General features: G+C 40.0%; 1 protein-coding gene across 5 annotated transcripts in view; it reads left to right on the plus strand.

Annotated features, from left to right (window-relative positions):
* Positions 1-13,922, plus strand: part of arhgap44a (Rho GTPase activating protein 44a) — a 51,859-nt gene that overhangs the window by 30,196 nt on the left and 7,741 nt on the right. For 3 of the 5 annotated variants that reach the window (XM_088342700.1, XM_088342682.1, XM_088342690.1), the window contains exons 12-19: positions 1,519-1,600; positions 3,428-3,508; positions 3,712-3,825; positions 3,897-3,988; positions 4,826-5,012; positions 7,465-7,482; positions 7,600-7,785; positions 10,261-10,752. In XM_088342700.1, the coding sequence (XP_088198826.1) occupies positions 1,519-1,600; positions 3,428-3,508; positions 3,712-3,825; positions 3,897-3,988; positions 4,826-5,012; positions 7,465-7,482; positions 7,600-7,785; positions 10,261-10,752 (1,252 nt within the window). The remainder of the gene's footprint in view (positions 1-1,518; positions 1,601-3,427; positions 3,509-3,711; positions 3,826-3,896; positions 3,989-4,825; positions 5,013-7,464; positions 7,483-7,599; positions 7,786-10,260; positions 10,753-13,922) is intronic. The other 2 variants (XM_088342708.1, XM_088342717.1) reach the window with 1 other exon arrangement.

A 13,922-nucleotide genomic window follows, 5' to 3' on the forward strand; every position in this document is an offset into this window, starting at 1 on the left:
TAACTACACCTACTACACTTGCTAGAGAGATTATTTCTATAGCGACCACAACTGTTGAGTGTTGGGAACATACTGTGCTTTTCTTCACATTTTCAAACAATTTGCGGCTGTATTCTAAACATGGATTTTATCAAAGTATTATTTAGATTAAGAACTATTACTCGCTGGCTCCGTCTTAGATTTTGCTCCAAATACAATTTTCTGATGAGAAGAGAAAATACAGTTTCTATGAACATGGCATTCCGACCAAGCGAGCAGTTTATACCATACAAAGACCCAGAGCCAAAGGGATAAGGGAACTAAGTGATGGCTTAGGGCTCCGTGACCAACAGGGGGCCCCAGAGAGCGGTTAACCTTTTTGCCGCCAAGTTTGTCCCCATTGTCACTTTCCTGTGTCTACAACAAAAACAACTAATACAGAGATACTACAAAACATGACAAAACTAAATATCAAGTATAGTGCTTTAAAACAGGGAATTCATGCGTTATTTAGCTTTCATTCGGAAATAAATAGTATAGAAATACTACAAAAATACCATAATACAAAATACTACGGAAATATGACCCCAAAATTACCACAAAAACACAACTACAGTAATACTACAAAAATACTAAAGAAATAGGACAAAAACAGTACTATGGGAATACTACAAAAAAATTACAAAAATATTATTAGAGTACTGCTTTGGAAATACATCAAAAATACGTCTACAGAAATACTACAAAAATACCATTTCATTATACTATGATACAAAATTCTATCAGAAAATAATACTACAGAAATACTAATACAGAAGTATGACAACAGAAATACTGCAAAAATAAAACTGGAGCAATACGACAAAAATTCTACTATGGAAATATGACAAAAATACCCCAAAAATAAAACGAGTTAAGTAATACTTTACTACATGAATACTACAGATGTACATCAACAACTCTACTATGGAAAAGCTACAAAATACAACAGAAATAGTACAAACATACGTAATAATAATAATAGCGTATTCCTACAAAAACACCTAAAGAAATAATAAAAAAATCTACAATTACTTTTACTCTTGAAGACTAAATATCAAATGAATTGCTTAATACAGGGACCTTATATATTATTTTGCTTTAATTGTGATTGTCTCAAAACCAAATTGATGAGACTAATATAGTTTCAAAAAAACTATACCATGTAAATGTTTGCATATATTTATTCTCAAATTGAAAAATTTGATCTTTTTCGCTAAACCAAAACTTTTAAACCCAAAAGCGGCCCCCGACTCCAGATAGTTGCCCACCCCTGGATTAGAACATGGAATGAGTTCTAGTTGGTAGGCAAATGATCAAGTAATAAGGGGCCCAAAATCTATTTTTTTTTCGGGCCCCATGAAGGCTCGGGCCGGCACTGCAAATATGATTTTTGAAGTAATTTTTACCTACTAAGCATTTGAAAAGTCGATTTCTCATCAGTCCCAATTGGTCTAGTTTTACCTCCCGAACGCTTTCAGAAACATATGTTATCCGCAGGAGCCCTAAAATCATACCTGAGAGAACTTCCTGAGCCGTTGATGACCTTAGAGCTCTATGACGAATGGATCCAGGCCTCCAAGTAAGTTGTGCACCTCCATACTGTATAATATGTACTCTCCTACTTAAACGTTTGGTAATGGCGCTGTCATTTTCCAACCCCTGCCCACTGCCCGATGATTGCTGGGATGGGCTCCAGCACCCCCGCGACCCTACTGAGGATAAGCGGTCAGCTAATGAGATGAGATGATATATATATATATATATATATATATATATATATATATATATATATATATATATATATATATATATATATATATATATATATCATCATTATACAGATTTGGCAAGGCAGGCGAAAATGTACTTATTCTGAAATCGACTTGCAAAGTTCTAAAAAAAAAAAAAATTTTTTTTTAAAAAAACGACAACGTGACAAAACCAGAGATTTACCGGCATTATGAAATTTGATACAAGCGTTTAGAACCCAAAGACTACAAATAAGTCTATTAGGGCCATATCCAAAAATATGCAGGCAGTTTTACCCTTATGTTCAAAGTCGTGATCTGAGATAAGTCAGCGGACCAGCGTCTGACCTGAAGCATGTAAACCCCTGCATTTACCAGCTGGCAGAGATGGGAAGCTGCGTCGTGGCCGTCATAGACTTTCTGGATTAGTTTTCAGGCTGGGGGCGTCGTTGGTGATGCTCTTTCCGGACATCTTCAACATCTTACCTATTGTTTACTATTCTGTGTACAGTAATGCTAATTGTGATTCACCCTGGTCAATCCTGGAAGGGGGATTACCACATGTGAGGTCCTTTCTCAAGGTTTCTCTTTTTTCCTCACACTGAGGTTTTTGAGTTGTTCCTTGCCCACATGCTGGTTTAAGATCAGGTAATTGTGCAATTTTGTAATTGTAATCCTGTGCAGTCCTTTGAGACATTTTTTTGTTTAAGGGCTATATAAATAAATGTGACTTGACTTGACTTGACCTGATTCAAGGTTATAAAATGTAATAACTGGTGTTTCTTAGCGGCCATAAAATCAAATTACAACCGAAATGTATGGTTATGGATGTTGTATTAACTATATTGAGCGATACTCCTTTCTTTTTGGTTGTCAGGGCTGAGTTAGACCCCAAGTCAAAATGAACGCGCTAAAACAGTTCGTGGTGCCAATTCCTAACACAAGAGGGTTAAATTTCCAATTTTGGTGTCATTTTTTTGAAGTTTTTAAGGTCGTAGTCTTGCCCCCCTTGACCCCACATCATGGTTCGTAGGCAAACTATAAAAAATCAATACAATTTAAAATACAATACGATGGGGGCAGAACTTCACATTTTGAGTTGTATTCTTGCTTTGTCGCAACAAAATACTTCATGACCCACTTGTATTCAAATTCCAAATCAATATCCCCAAAAAAACCCAAACCACAAAGGTATGTTAGCGGTTATGGTCTATTATGGTTTCTAAAATATATTATTGTGAGAAGTGTTTAGTCTATTATTTTCAAATATATTGTTTTATTTATTTCATTTCATTTCTTTTTTTATAAACTACTTCTTATCTTGTGTTTGGATGAACAGAGAGAGAAAGATTATCACGTAATAAAAAAATAATCATTATTCGAAATTCAGCAAGATGTTAAGTGCCACCTAGTGGTGACAATAGGTTAGATTTTTACATTTCTATGTAGTCTACTTTTTTTTTTTTTTTTTACCGGCCATTCAAACACCTTTCAATTTTTGAGTGGTCAACCCACGTTCTATGTTGGGCATTTTTTTGTCCAACCGATACATAAAGATAGCAGAGGCAAGTGTACTTAATACATTGCTTATCACGGATCTAAGTCTCATTTAGTGAGCCCTCAACTTTAAACTGTGCATCTACCTTATGTCTTCTCAGCATCCAAGACATGGACAAGAGACTGCAAGCACTGATGGCAGCGTGTGAGAAACTTCCCACGGACAACTTAAACAACTTCAGGTCACCATATATATATATATTTTTTTTATAGAACGTAGATTTTTATTAAGCAACTAAAGACAATGTAACATTAAGGTATTGTATATATAGGCTTAAAGAGCTTTTAAGGTCTTGAGGCTTTCTGTGTGTTCACAAGAAAAGCTTTGTAAATGAAATGTGGCCTGCCTGGAATCCCTGCCCCTGAAGTCCCTGTTTGTGAACAGATATCTGGTCAAATTCCTTGCCAAACTAAGCGAATACCAAGACTCAAACAAGATGACGCCTGGCAACATGGCCATTGTCCTCGGCCCGAACTTGCTCTGGACTCATACCGAACCGTACGTATCTGCAGCCGTGGTATATCTATGATTTGCTGCCGGTGTCCCAACCACGCAGTCTGTCTTTGCAGGGACATGACGGAGATAATGACCACACTGTCGCTGCAGATTGTTGGAATCATCGAGCCCATCATTCAGCACGCCGATTGGTTCTTCCCCGGAGGTGAGATTTACTGAATATTGTAACGCTCTTATTTTTGGCAAACACTACAGGCATGAAATGCAAAACATTTTTTTAAAAATGCACCTGCTTTTTTGTGGTATCACTGTCACATTAGAGAACCAACAAGATTTGGGTTAAGAGCATTTGAATTGCATCCAACCTCATTGCAAAAGTTTACTTTTAAAAGGTGGGTGTGGGGGTGATAGTGATTTCATGCTCGTCCCCGTTTTTTTTTTTTTTTGTTCGTGTAGCATGAGAATGGTAAAAGTAAGAAAAGGACCGTTTCAAAAAAAGTCCAAACGCCACCCAACGACCCAAAAAGATGAAAAAAGAAGATCATTGATTTCTGAGGAACGAGCTGACTGATGCTGCGATCATGACTTCATGTCAGTAGATGGCGGCAGAGAGTTGTATAATTTGAAGTTGCAGACACCACATTTAAATGAACGAACACACAAAATGTACCTTTTCATTTTTTGGGCTGTAGTGGTTTGTATGCGCAAACTGGACGAGCAGATGCAGCGATAAGCAGTCATAAGCGGTAAGCGGCCTGGAGTGGTCTCTAGTGGTTGCCATAGGGACTGTTTGTGAACTGGATTTTAATACGTATGGCGCGGTAAATTTTTGTTGAAAAAATTCTTGTGTTTAGAGGCGCTTGTAGAAAAGGGTAACGACTGTATTCATTTAGTTACGCTAATAATTGTATTTCAGATACATACAAACGTAAACAAAATAGGGAAATGTATTAATGGCATTTTTAATCACATTAAGGTTGTTTAGACTGTTTAGACTGTTGACATTTTGAGATGGATGCCTCTGCTTCCTTTTTCAATTCAGAAATCGAATTTAACCTGACCGGTAGCTATGGCAGCCCGGTACACACCAACCACAACTCCAACTACAGCTCGATGCCGTCCCCCGATATGGAGCAGTCAGAACGCAAGCAGCCGCACCACGACCAAAGCCGGCGCCCCCTCAGCGTTGCTACGGACAACATGATGTTGGAATTCTACAAGAAGGATGGGTAAACCATGACGCACGACTGCACATCTCAAATCTAGCCCTCGCACACGTGTTCCTAAAAAGGAGAAGAAAACGATACAAACCCATTACTAGAGGTGTTTGATTTAAACCATCTTGCTTCTGTCACCTGTTACGCATATTATACAGCCTTTCAGCAGCAGCCATCTAGCGGCAATACATGCATGAATGACACAGTCTCCATGGCGACGCAACCCTCGTAAGGTGGCTGCTTGCTGCCTCGTTTGCTCATTAAATATTTCTCCCATCCTCCAACTGCCGCCTCCTCGTTCACAATCTGGTGGCAGCATATACAAATGGTGGAAAAAAACTGGCTAAAATGTTTTCCCATTAGGACCAGGAGTGTCATTTTTTATCTGGGTCTGTTACAACTGCCAAAATCATGCAAATATATAAACACCTCATCCTAAAGTAACCAAACTGGATAATTTTTCATCTATTTTTTCGCCCAGCCTTTTATAAGGTTTTGGTTTTCTGGGTACCTGTAGCAGCAAGATGGCAGACAATTATGTCAGCGTGAGTTGAGGCTTATGCTATGTAAAATAAATTCATATTTCTTGACCTACAAGAATTTATATGATAGTTCTTATATATGTACTACGTATTTATATAAATGCTGTTGTTTTTTTTAAAGAACTACGGGTTTTTTTCACTACTAGGTGCTAAATAATATAAACTGTCCCTTTGAGAGCTTTTATTTTTGAGTTAAAAATTACTTCAACCCTGAGTTAAACATTTTAAAGCGTTTACTTTTGACAGCACAAGTATGTATCATTCAGTCTTTTCAAACCGAAAAGCAGGTCTTTATGGATTTTAAGGAAATTGTTATTTAGAAAAACTAAAAATATTTGGCCTCCATCCTTTTCCAGCAGTCGGTCATAAAAAATACATTTCTAAACTAAATGTTTTCTGATAATGCAGCATTGTGTGTTCCTTTCTATTCTCCCGAGATTTTAGTGGTGTTTCCAGCCTCTTAGGTTCAGCATTCTTGAACAGATTAGATATCCGCTGAACCAGCATCAGAGGCTACTCAGGAGAGAAATTATTTTGATTGTCATAACGCTTAGTTTGCAAGTTGTCTGTTTTCCTTAATGCATTTTGTTGTCGATGGATTTTGCATTTTAGCTCACTCATGTTCATTTTTCGCCAATTTTAGAAACAGGACTATCAACCACGTGGGCTTTTACAAAACCATTAAAGCTTTAGTTTACTTATTATTTTCAGGTTTTTACTTCAAACATTAATTCGGTTTGTGTTAGCATAACAAACAGGCTGACTATTATATACTGTGTTGCAAAGCAGACCTTTCAGTAACTTAGCATATGTTCCACCCACGACCCATTTTAACCGCCCTGACACACACAAAAAAGTTCTTAAACAAACCCAGATAGATCACTATGCCACCATTTCTTCAAACAAAATGTTGGCTTCCTTCAATATTAAAATACAACAAATTAAAACAGGAAACTTAATAGTTTAATTTACAAAATGGCACAAATAGGTATCATTGCCATGAACCAGAACAGGATATGGACCCAAATGCGTGACGTTTTTCACGCAAGCTTGTATTTTACGGGAAATGGGAAGTCATGCACCTCGGGCAGCGGTCTGGCGTGGAAAGACTGGAAGCCAGAGACAGATAACATCGATACCAAATTGCCCGAGCAGATATCGGACAGATGAGGTCGATACCAGACAGGACGGGACAGACAGGATTTATAATGAAACAGGATATCGAAATGAAACAGGACAGACTAGACGGGAACGAAAACTGGAGAGAATAATAAACAGGAGAAAAATAGACGGGAACAAAACTGGAAACCGATATTTAACTGAAAAAAATAATACCGGACAGGAAATACCAACAGGAACAGGACCGAGTCAAAACCCACGTCTTGCGGGGCAGAGGTTCGTTGACGAACTGATCCAGGAAGAGTGAAAGCACTGAACTTAAATAGACGGAAAGCCAATCTGTCAATGAGCCACAGCTGGTGCCACATGGGTGGGGCCAATTGGGCACCATGGCAACCGTGACAATTATTCATCATTGAATGTAATAGCTGGTTTCTTGTTCGGTTACATGACAACCTTTTTCGACCTTTAGAAAGTAGTAAATGTTATCGCACACTTTATTTTTATGTGTAAAACACATTTTGTCTGCAGAATATTTCAAAGCAAACAAACAACATGTGTAAAACCAGAAGTGGCAAACCTTGACCAAAACAGAAATCGAATGCAATTGTTGGCTGGGTTCATTCACGCCCAAAAACGTAGTCACACTTCAAAATAAAGCAGCCGTAAAAGTAAAGCAGCTGTCTAAAATATTAGAGTCAAGATTTTTGCTGTTGTTTAAATTTGCCCAGCATTTATGTATTGAAGGAAGAGTCTGACGTTATATTCCCTTTTTTCCCCTATGTTCTCCATTACTAACGCAGCATTAGGAAAATTCAAAGGTACAGTATCATGGCCTCTCTCCGGCCCCATCTTTCCGACTTGACATTTTTGAATACTTAGCGTGGCTATTTATCACCATAATGTATCCTTCTCCGTGTGTGTGTGTGTATGTCTAGCATGGGCGTCCGGGTCATGGATACCTCCTGGGTTTCACGCAAGGGCTCATCTACGCTGGCCCGCAAGACCTGCTCCACTCCGCCCGGCGTCTGCTCCGCAACTGTCGAATCACTCGCTACCGCCGAGCAGTCCGGGGAATTTGCCGCCTCGCCGGCCGCAACGCCGCCACCAGCAGAAAGAATCGGGTAAGCTGCCGTCGCCTGCACCACCACCGCTGCTGCTTCTGCTGCTTTTACCATTCCTTCCTGACACCTCATCATCATCAACGTCAGCGTTTTGGTCACAATTTTAAAATCACTGGATTCTGTGCATGCTAATACAGTGGTACTTTGGCCTTGCAAGTGACTTGACGTTAAACGTTTTCATGTTGATTTTTGTTTTGTTTTGAGTAGAATACATGCTTTTTGAGGGATGTTTCAATTCTTGAAAATAAGATACCCCCATGTTCCGATTTAGTCTCTTTCTTTTGACTAAAATTGCTGGCAAACAATGTAAAATAATGAGTAGTAGTAATAAGTGTAGGCAGTAATGACATTTTTAGATGCAAATCAGGGGTTGGCAAATGTTTTGAGTCATGGGCTGCATTGATTTGCAAACATTTCCACAGGACCAGAGTTACAAAAAAAACTGACTAAAGTATATATTTTTGTACATCTATTTGAATGTTGGTCATAAGAGCAATGAGGAAACATAGTTTTTATGAGGGTACACAGTAGGGACACAAGACTAAGAAATCCAGGTAGGTGGCTTATACAAAGACTTTCTAGATGAAATAACATCAAGATGGACTTTTCACAAATGTTCTCTTGTTCATCCATTGTATTCAGCATATGCTTCTAAAGTGGGAGGTTTGGAGTGGCATGTAGCTCTGGCGGCATCCAGGAGACATACTGTATATAAAACTGCAGGTCATTGTTTGACAAGGAGCAGTTCTTTTTGAATGCTTTTCTCAGCATCGTCTTGCTAGCTGGATTAAATCCATTGGCGGGCCTGGCATGACACTTGGGTCTCATCTTGGTGACCCCTGATACAATCGTTATAACCCATACAATCAAGAGAATGTTGTCAATGTAGCATTCCATAAAGGTACATGTTCTGTATTCTCTTACCTCGCAAGTCAAGGCACCACTGTATTTTATACCAACCTGGCTTTACCTGCACAGCTACTTCACATTTTATTGTTTGCCACAATATGGTATCACATGATTAGTCACGATCAAGATGGCTCTTGCGGCTCGTTCAGTGTGAGAAAGGGCTTTTGTCTCTATGTCACTTTACCAGGCCACAACAGAATTGATGCTCCCAGATCATGTAGGTTTCTGTCACTAAACGGCGCGACACGGGTTTCACCAAATGCCGCACTGTGGCTGCAGTCTGAGGCACGCCCTCACAGTTACAAGCGGCGGGTGACGCAGGCTCACATTTTATGGTAGCTTCCTTTTTCACTTTCTTTGTGCTTGTGTGAGTATCTATATTAGGGCTGTACAATTCACCGAATCCAAAATCAGCACTGCAATGTAATAAAATCAAAGTTTTAGCATGAAATTAACCTTAGGAACCCAAAAAAATGACATCTAATGAATGGATTACTGTGTTTTCCGGACTATAAGGCGAACCTTAAAACCACAAACTGGACAGGAAATTTAAAATGTGCCGTATAATCCGGAGGGTTTATATACTGGGGAATACAGTGAATAAAACTGGACATGCAGTTACGATTAAATAAAGGTAAAGTTCCACCCGGTAACTGCTCTGCTTTTGAGAAACATATAGGTCTTCGATTGCTATCTTGTAATTAACAATCCCATTGCAAATTCTCTTGTATTGTTGTTTAGGGGAATAATTAGCTATACGTAGGAAATCTATTGTGATTACTTTGAATGAAGATTTTTGTTTATGACGAAGAATGTAAGCAAGCTCATAGGACTTTTTCGTCCTATGTTTTTAGTTTTCCTTTGAGTCTGCCTATTACTTTATATATATGTTTGAGGCCATTTTCAGAATCAACAGAAACGAAAGAAAACAAGTGTGGTTATTCGGGACGTCGTACACTGTCTAACTGGCAAAAAAGGACTTCAGAGTCAGGAAAGCACAGTAACCCTTTATGAATCAATTAAGTCATTTTATTGGTAAAATCAGATGTCATAACGTCCATTTCGGTTCTGTTAAAAATAAATGATTTTAATTTAATTGTATTTTTAGTGCAACCGTAGCTCTGACTGTAGTTTTAATTCCATGTGCCTTATAGTCCAATGCACCTTACTGTATATATGTAAAATATATCGCAAAAGACTATTTTTGGGTGTGCCTTATAGTGCAGAAAATACAGTAATTCCACTGAAAGATCCTTTTTTTCTCCCTTTAGTATTGTTTTATTTATTTTTCTAGTTAAATAAACGACTCACAATTACTGTCGAAATTTGTCCAGCCCTAATTTGCATCATGACGATTGTCGCCCAGCTTGGCGCACCACCTGCACCAACCACCTACAAGGCTTCTGTCTTTTTTTCTTCTTGTTTTGGACCAACAACCGCCCTTCCCTATTCCCCATGCCCCCCCTGCTTTTCCTGATCATCTGCACAGCTTCTCCCCCTCTTGCTCCAGTGCTTCAATCATCAGCGCTGTGTCTTTTGTGTTGTCTATTCTCTTAATATCTACAGCTCAGACGTGTCGCCCAATCGGCCTGACACCTCTCATGCCCACCCGCCCCTGGGGGAGGACCGGCCGCCCCCACCTTACCCAGCCGCCTCCCACCACCTCTTTTTCCCCAAGCCTCCTTCCTGCGCCCGGCCCGTGGCCCCGGGCCCAGAGTCGCAGCCCCCGGCATCTCCCCCGCCCCCGCCGCGCTGGTCAGGCTTCACCCCGCCTGCCCCGCTCCCGTCTTCCTCTTCCTCCTCCTCGTCCTCCTCGCTTGACATCAATTCTAACCCCAAACCCAGCTGCCTGCACTTCCCCAAGCACAGCCCGCCTGGCGACACGTCTCATGTCCCCCCGCCCGATGCATCGCCGCTCTACATCAAAACCCCCTTGGTGCTCGCCCGCCATGAGCAGTCCCTCAGCAACCCCCCTAGCCTCCCGTCCTCCATTCCCCCGCCCCCACCCTGGGCTGCCTGTCCCTGCACCAGAGAGAGAGGACTCCCCAGGCTGACTAGGTAAATATGACACACCCAATGAGGGGCGGTGGCCTCTCTGTCCTCTGGTCTGGCCGCACCTCGCCCACTCACTCACCTGCTCGCTTGTCTTTGTGTTTTCCTCGCCCCTTGCAGTAGCACGCCCCGCGCACTGTAACCTCTCGCTTGAGTTGCCTCGCAACACAAAGATGTTACGCGCAGCTAGACAGACAATAAATACATACAGTTCTTAAATGACATATGGATGTATTTATTGCAGTTTGTGACTTCATTTTATCAGGCATCAAAATAAAGCAGCACATTTTAACAGCGGTGAAAATGTTACTGGTACATCAGATTTTTGAGTATGGATGTTCAAAGGGGGATTTTGGGGGATATTGATACCCATCCTCCATAAATTAAATCCCCTTTTAAATTAACTGTCCTTTTTTGTGAGGGGCATTGTGTATATTATACGGGACGGGTGTGGCTAAATTACAATCATCTTCTTTAAAAAATTTTACTGTACCCATAAATAACAACCAAAATCACCCAGCATTGCCTAACCGATAGAAAATTGGATTTGGCTGCTAGGAGTGGTCGTCCGTCTAGAGCTTCTTTACCCAGTTTGGACGACAGAGGGCGGTAGAGACTCCACAAAACCAAACCATACGGACACAGAAGTTTAGTGATTTTATTGGTATTTATTGGGGGTGCTTTGACACGAACCCTATCTAAAGACACTCACAGAGACCTACAGTACAAGTGTATACATTTTCACGAAAAACGGTAAGGCCATTTCTGAGCTTAAAACTCCCTGCAAACACACATTCAGACACACACAAATCAGGATTTATGAAGTAGTATAGATTAGATTAAGATATGGTAATCAACAAAATTAAAAGGGACATACATACAATTTACATACTTCCATGTTGCAATATAGTGATCGAAGTAAGGTTTAGACGGATTGTCACACCCACTCAACACATATAGAATCTGCCTGTTGTGATAGCTGTTTGCTCTGTCTGAACAAAATGCACTATATGTTGATATCAATGACAATAAAGACAGTTTAATTCCAAATCTGCAAAACAGTGAACCACTTATAACCAAAGCCTGAAGTAATGAGGGTTATCTGTATTAAATAACTGGCCAGTTGTGGAAGGCTCTCCAATTTGGTGATATTCCTCCATTGATTGTGGCAGAAATCATATAGTAACTTCAACTTTGAGTTGTTCAACAGATTACCAAAAAAAGTCAGCTGCAAGTGAAAACAAGCTTCTATGAAATATTCCATTCCTACACAATTGTCAGCTGTTTACAGGAAACCAAATATTGGGATCTTTGCTCACAGTTTGAAAGAAATTGTATGTCAAATCAAAATCAAATGATTTTTTATAAATATACTTAGCAAACATTTTTATAAAATATTAAATCGTTATAAAGACAAATATGGCTCTGTGGCATTGTCGTAAAGTGCATTAAATGCTGGAACATCCAAGTGCATATGTTTTTACCAACTGAAGTGCAGATAAAGTTATATTATATTTGTCTCCACGGTGCTTGCGTGTTCTCATTTCCTCTCACGGCTGAGCAAGCGCAAACCTATTGGTCTGAGACATTCAACTCAAGTGACAGTAAAGGGCGGACATTCTTATTTCGTAGCACGTGAACAGTGTGACATTCATACATTCAGCAACATAATGATGATAAGTCAACTGGGCGGACCTCCTGCAACAATTTTAGACTATATTATATCGTACACATGGTTGCTTCTGCCTGTCTTCCTTTTTGCTCGTGTAAGTACTTTGAATTGCACACCTAGGCCTTCAGTATAGGTAAGATCTTGAGCACGAGCCTGACGAGCCTAAAATATCAATGGCTAGGATTCTCTCTCGCTGACTTTTTTTTAGTTTTTATTATCCACCAGGACACACTGGTGCTGTGGTTCACGGTCCAATTTTCAACCCAGAAATTTTCAGACACAGAAACGTATATAAAGTTTTCACTTAATTTCATTACAAAACACAGGACCTCTCCTGCAGCCTGCCTCCTTAACTCCTCGAGCAGGTGGCGCTCATCAACGGCTGGTGCCGTCGGACCCAGAGAACCATGCGCGTAGCGGGTGCAAATAACCCCTCCTCCACCTGAGCCCTCATAAATAAATATTACATTTTAGGTTTGCTTCGGCTCAGCCCTGCAACTAAAGTTTATTTGTTGGGCTTTTGAGGTATCCAACCTCACTACATGATGTCCAGCTTTTCTCAATAGGTTTTTCTATAAAATGGCTTTGTCAGTAAATGTGCAACCAAATACATTTCTTCTCCTCCTTCAGCCATTGTGGGTTGACAAAAATGCTATTAAATTGATACATAAAATTATTTGCTTGTGCAGCTCTTCCTCAAGTCTAACAGCGGTGGGTGCGTTCACTTTTGTGTATTACCGCACCCTGGCCTATGATAATTTGTTGAATCGGTTTCCTAGGCCTTCTAGAAGGCCCTGGCTTGCATACTCAAAATCTGATTTTCTGAAGCAACAGATTTATTGACACTTATTTCATAATACGGGGCCTGGAGAACTGATTGTCAAGGCCTCCGGGTAGATTTCTGATTCTGGCAACAATTAATGGCTGAAATATAATTGGATAAAGGCTTAAATATGAAAGCACCCACATGCGAACAGCACAACTAAAGGAAAATAAATGAAATGAAGTTGACTGTCAATTTGAAATTGTTAAAAAAGTATTCATGGACCAAATATAATTAACATCACATGATTCAGATATTTTTTAGGCCAGCAAGGAATATCCCAACACCACAGATTTGATGGCTATTTCAATTGATCAATCCACTAACATGGGTACTAGGTTGAAATTAAAGTTCTTGCTTTTTTGTATACAAGGTCTTTCTTGTTTCCCTCAGACAAATCCCATGTTGTCTAAGTATAGATGTCAACAGAAAATTTGTAAGGTAGCCCACTCAATGCATATATATGCAGCTGTACCTAATTTTGTGTTTCCGTAGTGCAGTGGTTCGCATATTTGCCTAACACGCGAAAGATCTCCAGCTTCGAGACTAGGTGGAAACATATGTTGGTCTGCAAAGGGATGACTACCACCAGGCTGTACTTGCCCAAGACACACCACAGGAAATGGTGCCCCCACAACCGTAGTGGTTAAGGGATCCAACCTATTTTTATTGTTAATAAGT

This window comes from Urocampus carinirostris, chromosome 1, assembly GCF_059441175.1.
Source record: "Urocampus carinirostris isolate Australia breed hairy pipefish chromosome 1, RoL_Ucar_1.0, whole genome shotgun sequence".
Lineage (NCBI taxonomy): Eukaryota > Metazoa > Chordata > Actinopteri > Syngnathiformes > Syngnathidae > Urocampus > Urocampus carinirostris.